Consider the following 7,500-nt stretch of genomic DNA (forward strand, 5'->3'; position numbering starts at 1 on the left):
TTCCATGACTTTTTTTTCATGACTTTTTCATGACTTTTTCATGACTTTTTAAAAGACTTTTTCATGAATTTTCCATGACTTTTGGATGACTTTTCCATGACTTTTTAAAGACTTTTAAAGACTTTTTAAAGACTTTTTCATGAATTTTCCATGACTTTTTCATGAATTTTCCATGACTTTTTCATGACTTTTTTGCATGACTTTTTAAAGACTTTTTCATGACATTTTCATGACTTTTTAAAGACTTTTTTATGACTTTTTAAAGACTTTTTCATGACTTTTTCATGACTTTTTAAAAGACTTTTTCATGAATTTTCCATGACTTTTTCATGACTTTTGGATGACTTTTCCATGACTTTTTTGCATGACTTTTTAAAGACTTTTCCATGACTTTTTAAAGACTTTTTAAAAGACTTTTCCATGACTTTTCCATGACTTTTTCATGACTTTTTCCATGACTTTTGCATGACTTTTGCATGACTTTTGCATGACCTTTCTATGATCTTTTTTGCATGACTAGATGCCGAGACCCGACTGAGCGTCCCTGACCCACCACCGTCCACCAATCCCACGCCCGGTCCACGGATCCTCCCTCCCTCCTGTCCTCCCGTGTCCTCCCTGTCCTCCCTCTCCTCCCTCCACCTCCCAAACCCCAGGTACCTCCTTCCCCCTCCCTCCCTCCCTCCTAAAACCTCCTGTCCCCTCCCTCCTCCCGGCCCCCTCCTCCCTCTTTGAACCTTCCTTCTCTCCTGTCCTCCGAACCCCCCTGCCCTCCTCTTAACTCCCCTCCCTCCCTCTCCTCCCCCTCCCTCCTCCTGTTCCCTCCCTCCCTCCTCTCCTGGTAACCTCTCCTCTCCTCCCCTCCCGCCCTCCCTCCTGTCTCTCCTCCTCCCTCCCAGGAACCCTCTCGTCCTCTCCCTCCTCTTCTCCCTCCTCCTCCTCCTCCTCCTCCAGGTCCCTCCTCCTCCTTCTCCTCCTCCAGACCTCCCCTAACCCCTCCTCCTTCCCCTTTCCCTCCTCTCCTCCTCCAACCCCCTCTCCTAAAACCTCCCTCCTCCTCCGGTCCCTCCTCCCTGTACCCTCCCTCCCATCCCTCCTCCTCCTATCCCCCATTCCCTTCCCCCCCCCCCTGCCCCCTCCCTCCCTCCCTCCCCAATCCCCCCCTCCCTCCCTCCCCCTCCCTCCCAGGCCCCTCCCCTCCCCCTCCTGTCCCCTCCCCCCCCTCCCTCCCAGGAAACCTCCTCCCCGTCCTCCTGTCCTCCCCCCCTCCCTCCCCCCCTCCCCCCCTCCTCCCTCCCTCCCAGTCCCCTCCTCCCCCTCCTCCCTCCCCCTCCTCCTCCCCTCCCTCCTGTTCCCTCCTCCTCCAGTACCCCTCCCTCCTCAGGTCCCCTCCCTCCTCCTCTCCCTCCCCTCTCTCCCTCCCTCCCTCTCCCTCCTGTCCCCTCCGGATTGTCCTCCTCCCTCCTCCATTCCTCCCTCCAGGCATTCCTCTCTCCTCCTCCGTCAGTCCTTCCTCCTCCTCCAGGCATGTGTCCCCCTCCTCCCTCCCGGTAACAATCCCTCCCTCCTCCAGACACTCCCCCGTTCCGGTGCCCCTCCCTCCAGTAGTCCCTCCTGGTCCCCTCCTCCCTCCTGCACACCCCTCCTCCTCCTCCTCCACAGATCCCTCCTCCTCCTCCAGGCAGGCCCTCCTCACAGTACCCCCCTGATGTCCCCTCCAGGTTCCTCCTCCTCCAGGTCTCCCTCCCCCTCCAGAAGTCCCCTCCTCCCCCTCCCTCCTCCGGAGTGTCCTCCCTCCTCTCCCACAGGTCCCCTCCTCCAGGCATGTGTCTCCTCCTCCAACAGTCCCTCCTCCAGACAGTCCCCCTCCTCCCGAACACGTCCTCCCTCCCTCCAGGAATGTGTCCTCCTCCAGGCTCCCCTCCCCTCCCTCCACGCATGTCCTCCCAGTAACAGTCCTCCCCCCTCCCAGGGCATGTGGTCCCCCTCCAGAACCCCCCCCCAGGTCCCCTCTCCCTCCTCCAGGACAGGTCCCTCCGGTCCTCCTCCAGGGTCCCTCCCTCTGTCCCCTCCCTCCTCCCCAGGTCCCTCAGATAGACCTCCCTCCAGTCCCCTCCCTCCATGTCTCCCTCCAGGTGTCCCCCTCCCTCCAGGCTGTGTCCTCCTCCCCCCCAGCAGAAGGTCCCCTCCCTCCTCCAGAGTCCCGCTAGACAGGTCCCTCCTCCAGGTAACCTCCTCCTCCCCAGGTAGGGCCCCCCTCTCCACGACAGGTCCCCTCCCTCCCTCCTCCAGGTAGGTCCCCTCCTCCCCAGGTCTCCCTCCTCCCAGGTACGCCTCCTCCTCCGAACCTCCAGGCATGTGTCCCTCCAGGCATGTGTCCCTCCCTCCAGGGGAGACAGGTCTCCCTCCTCCCTCCAGGCATGTCCCTCCTCCAGGTGCATGTGTCCCTCCTCCAGGTAGACAGGTCCTCCTCCCTCCAGGTAGTGTCCCTCTCCTCCTCCCAGGCATGTGTCCCCTCTCCCTCCAGGCAGGTCCCCCTCTCCTCTCTCCAGCGTGTCCCCTCCTCCTCCAGACAGTCCTCCCTCCAGACAGAGTCCCCTCTCTCCCTCCAGGTAGACAGCTCCTCCCTCCAGTGGTCCCCTCCCTCCCCAGCAGACCCCTCCCTCCCTCCAGGTCCCTCCTCCCTGCTCCCTCTATACAGGTCCTCCTCCCTAGTACCAGTGTCCCCTCCCTCCCTCCACAGAAACCCTCCCCATCTCCTCCCTCCTCCAGGTAGACAGGCCCCTCCTCCCTCCTCCAGACAGGTCCCCTCCCTCCCTCCTCCAGGGTAGAAGTAACCCTCCCTCCCTCCTCCAGAGCAAGGTCCCCTCCTCCGGTCCAGACAGGTCCCCCTCCCCCCCATGTCTCCCTCCCTCCCCAGCACACCTTCCTCCTCCCCCTCCAGGGACTAGACACCCCTCCCTCCTCCCTCCAGATGTCCCTCCCTCCTCCAGGTGGACAGGTCCTCCCTCCCTCCAGGACAGGTCCCCCCCTCCTCCACCCAGGTCCTCCCTCCTCCAGAGTGGTCCTCCAGGTCCCCTCCCCCCATCCCGCCAGGTCCCCTCCCTCCCTCCAGGAGTGCAGGTCCCCTCCCTCCCTCCCTCCAGGGCAGGTCCCCCTCCCTCCCTCCTCCAGACAGGTTCCTCCATGGTCCCCTCCCTCCTCCTCCTCCAGACAGGGCCCCCCTTTTCCTCCCTCCAGGCAGAACCCCTCCCTCCCTCCAGGCAGGTCCCCTCCCTCCTCCGGTAGGTACCCCTCCTCCCTCCAGGTGGTCCCCTCCCGACACGTCCCTCCAGGTCCCTCCCTCCCTCCCTCCAGGGCGATGTCCCCTCCCCCTCCCTCCAGGTAGTCAGGTCCCTCCTCCTCCCGGCAGACCCCTCTCCAGAGTCCCTCTCCTTCCCTCCAGGTAGTGCAGGTCCCCCTCCCTCCCTCCCCCGCCAGGTGCCCTCCCCCCCAGGCCCCCTCCCTCCTCCCTCCAGACAGGTCCTCCCTCCTCCAGGTGTGTCCCCCTCCCTCCAGGGTAGGTACCCCCCTCCAGGTATGTCCCTCCCCCGCCACAGGTCCCTCCCAGGTATGTCCCCTCCCTCCCGTGCAGCGTCCCCCCTCCCTCCCTGTCCGGTGACATGTCCAGGTGAGCAGGAGGTCCAGGTCGTCCCGTTGTCTCATGGCCCGTGTCCCCGTGTGTGTCCCCAGGTGTGGGGTCCCAGGTGGCAGGTGGTAAGGTCCCCAGGTGTGTGCAGGTCTCCCCAGGTGGTCTCTCTCTGGTCTGTGTGTGTGTGTGTGTGTGTCTCTCTGTGTGTCTCTCTGTGTCTGTGTGTGTGTGTGTGTCTCTGTGTGTCTCTCTGTGTCTGTGTGTGTGTGTGTGTGTGTGTGTGTGTCTCTGTGTGTCTCTCTGTGTGTCTCTGTGTGTGTGTGTGTGTGTGTGTGTGCGCATGCAGGTGAACACGACCTGCACGTGTACGAGGGCACCGAGCAGCGGCGCGCCGTGGTCAAGGTCCTGGTCCACCCCGGCTACAACAAGTCGAGCCACGACAGCGACGTGGCCATGCTGCGGCTGCAGCGCCCGGTGAAGCTGGGCCTCTACGTGGTCCCGGTCTGCCTGCCGGCGAGGAACAGCACCTTCAGCCACACGCTCGGCGCCGTGCGCCACTCCACCGTCTCCGGCTGGGGCCGCCTGGCGCAGTTCGGCGCCACCGCTAGCGTGCTGCAGCGCCTGACCCTGCCGCGCGTCTCGCTGCAGGAGTGCCGACAGCACACCAGGCTCAACATCACCAGGTGGGACTTATTCATTTTTTATTCCTGAAATATTTAGCCTTTTTTCAAGACTTTTTTCTTGAAATATTACGATTTTTTTTCACGACTTTTTTCCTGAAATAATACGATTTTTTTTCATGAAATATTTAGCCTTTTTTCACGACTTCTTTCACGACTTTTTCTCTGAAATATTACGACTTTTGTCACGACTTTTTTCATGACTTTTTTCACAACTATTTTCCTGAAATATTACGACTTTTTTCACAATTTTTCCCGAAATATTACGACTTTTTTCTTCAAATATTACGACTTCTTTCAACGTACTTTTTTCATGAAATATTTGAATTCTTTCATGAAATATTACAACTTTTTTCACGACTTCTTTCCTGAAGTATTGCGACTTTTTTCTTGAAATATTACGACTTTTTTCTTGAAATATTACGACTTTTTTCACGACTTCTTTCACGACTTTTTCTCTGAAATATTACGACTTTTGTCACGACTTTTTTCATGACTTTTTTCACAACTATTTTCCTGAAATATTACGACTTTTTTCACAATTTTTTCCCGAAATATTACGACTTTTTTCTTCAAATATTACGACTTCTTTCACGACTTTTTTCATGAAATATTTGAATTCTTTCATGAAATATTACAACTTTTTTCACGACTTCTTTCCTGAAGTATTGCGACTTTTTTCTTGAAATATTACGACTTTTTTCTTGAAATATTACGACTTTTTTCACGACTTCTTTCACGACTTTTTCACTGAAATATTACGACTTTTGTCAGGACTTTTTTCATGACTTTTTTCAGAACTATTTTCCTGAAATAATCAGATTTTTTTCACAACTTTTTCCCGAAATATTACGACTTTTTTCCTGAAATATTACGACTTCTTTCACGACTTTTTTCTTGAAATATTACGACTTTTTTCACGACTTTATCCCTGAAATATTAAGACGTTTTTCACGACTTCCTTAAAGACTTTTTTCCAGAAATATTACCACTTTTTTCACAACTTTTTTCCTGAAATATTTGAACTTTTTCTGTAAAATATTACGACTTTTTTCATGACTTTATCCCTGAAATATTACGACTTTATTCACGACTTTATCCCTGAAATATTTGGAATTTTTTTCACAACTTTTTTCACGACTTTTTCTCTGAAATATTACGACTTTTTTCCTGAAATATTAAGACTTTTTTCATGACTTCCTTAACGACTTTTTTCCAGAAATATTACGACTTCTTTCACGACTTTATCCCTGAAATATTAAGACTTTTTTCACGACTTCCTTAAAGACTTTTTTCCAGAAATATTACCACTTTTTTCACGACTTTTTTCCTGAAATATTTGAACTTTTTCTGTAAAATATTACGACTTTTTTCATGACTTTATCCCTGAAATATTACGACTTTATTCACGACTTTATCCCTGAAATATTTGGAATTTTTTTCACAACTTTTTTCACGACTTTTTCTCTGAAATATTACGACTTTTTTCCTGAAATATTACGACTTTTTTCACAACTTGTTTTTTCCTGAAATATTAACATTTCTTTCCTGAAATATTACCACTTTTTTCAAGACTTTTTTCCTGAAATATTAACATTTCTTTCCTGAAATATTCCGACTTTTTTCCCGATGTTTTCCCGATGTTTTCCCTGACCGCCACCAGGAACATGTTCTGCGCCGGGCTGAAGGCGGGCGGCCGAGACGCCTGTAAGGGCGACAGCGGCGGCCCCATGGTGACCTACTACAAGAAGACCTGGTTCCTGACCGGCGTGGTGAGCTGGGGCAAGGACTGCGCCAAGGAGAACCTGTACGGGGTCTACGCCAAAGTCAGCCGCTTCGTAGACTGGATCCAGGGCGCCATGGCCAACAACTGAACGCCACTCAGGACGCTTAACCATCCTGGTGTCTTCAAGAAGTTTTTTCCTTCAAACTAAATGTCTAAATAATACCGTGGATGGTTGACTACGATGCTCTTCACAAGTTAAATAAATGATCAATTCATACATTGGATTTGGGTTTTTATTCAATTTTATAACATCTGATAAAACAGCTGATAAAACAACGTTGAAAAAAGTTTTAAAAAATTTCGTAAAAAGCTTCAGAAACGCAGCGGAAAACAACTTTTTCCCCGAAATATCAAGATTTTTTTCACGACTTTTTCTCTGAAATATTACGACTTTTTTCCTGAAATATTTGGAGTTTTTTCACAACTTTTTTCCTGACTTTTTTCCTGAAATGTTTGGACTTTTTTTTACGAAATATTAAGACTTTTTTCACAACTTTTTTCCTGAAATATTACAACTTCATTTATGACTTTTATTTCTGAAATATTACGATTACTTTCATGACTTTTTTCCCCCGAAATATTACGATTATTTTCATTACTTTTTTCCCCGAAATATGACTTTTTTCCTGAAATATTACGATTATTTTCATGACTTTTTTCCCCGAAATATTACGATTATTTTCATTACTTTTTTCCCCGAAATATTATGATTATTTTCATGACTTTTTTTATAACAAATTTTATAACATTTGAAAAACTTTCAAACGCGACATTTTTCCAGAAATCTGATTTCTTTTACGACTTCTTTCCCGAAATATTCCGACTTCTTTTCTGAAATATTCCGACTTCTTTCCTGACTATTTTCCTGAAATGTTACGACTTCTTTTCTGAAATATTCCGACTTCTTTCCTGACTATTTTCCTGAAATGTTACGACTTCTTTCAAGACTTTTGTACCCAGAATATTACGAAGGAGAGATAGAGAAGGAGAGATAGAGAAGGAGATAGGGAAGGAGAGATAGAGAAGGAGATAGGGAAGGAGAGATAGAGAAGGAGACATAGGGAAGGAGAGATAGAGAAGGAGACATAGAGAAGGAGAGATAGAGAAGGAGACATAGGAAAGGAGAGATAGAGAAGGAGAGATAGAGAAGGAGACATAGGGAAGGAGACATAGGAAAGGAGAGATAGGGAAGGAGACATAGGAAAGGAGAGATAGGGAAACAGAGGGAGGTTTTTGTGTGTTTTTCTGACCTTTGATCAGAACAAACATGGCGTCCGTCAGCAGAGTAGCGAGGCGACTCTTCGTCCTGAGGATCCTCCTCTTCATCGCTTCTCTCCCAGCATGCACTGGGCTTCCTGGAGGTCAGTCGCCACCTTCTTCTTCTTCTCCTCCTTCTTCACCTT

The 7,500-nt window shown here is 50.3% G+C and overlaps 1 protein-coding gene and 1 pseudogene across 1 annotated transcript; both read left to right on the top strand.

Annotated features, from left to right (window-relative positions):
- Positions 1-3,963: 3,963 nt before the first annotated feature.
- On the top strand, positions 3,964-6,319 carry LOC120572286 (coagulation factor VII-like). The gene is made up of 2 exons (XM_039821535.1): positions 3,964-4,314; positions 5,975-6,319. Exons 1-2 carry the CDS (start codon positions 4,085-4,087, stop codon positions 6,183-6,185), a joined length of 441 nt encoding a protein of 146 aa, XP_039677469.1. The 5' UTR covers positions 3,964-4,084; the 3' UTR covers positions 6,186-6,319.
- Positions 6,320-7,328: 1,009 nt separating this feature from the next.
- The window catches only part of LOC120572288, an 11,434-nt pseudogene continuing 11,262 nt past the window's right edge, over positions 7,329-7,500 (top strand).

This window comes from Perca fluviatilis, chromosome 14 (assembly GCF_010015445.1).
Source record: "Perca fluviatilis chromosome 14, GENO_Pfluv_1.0, whole genome shotgun sequence".
Taxonomy (NCBI): Eukaryota; Metazoa; Chordata; class Actinopteri; order Perciformes; family Percidae; genus Perca; species Perca fluviatilis.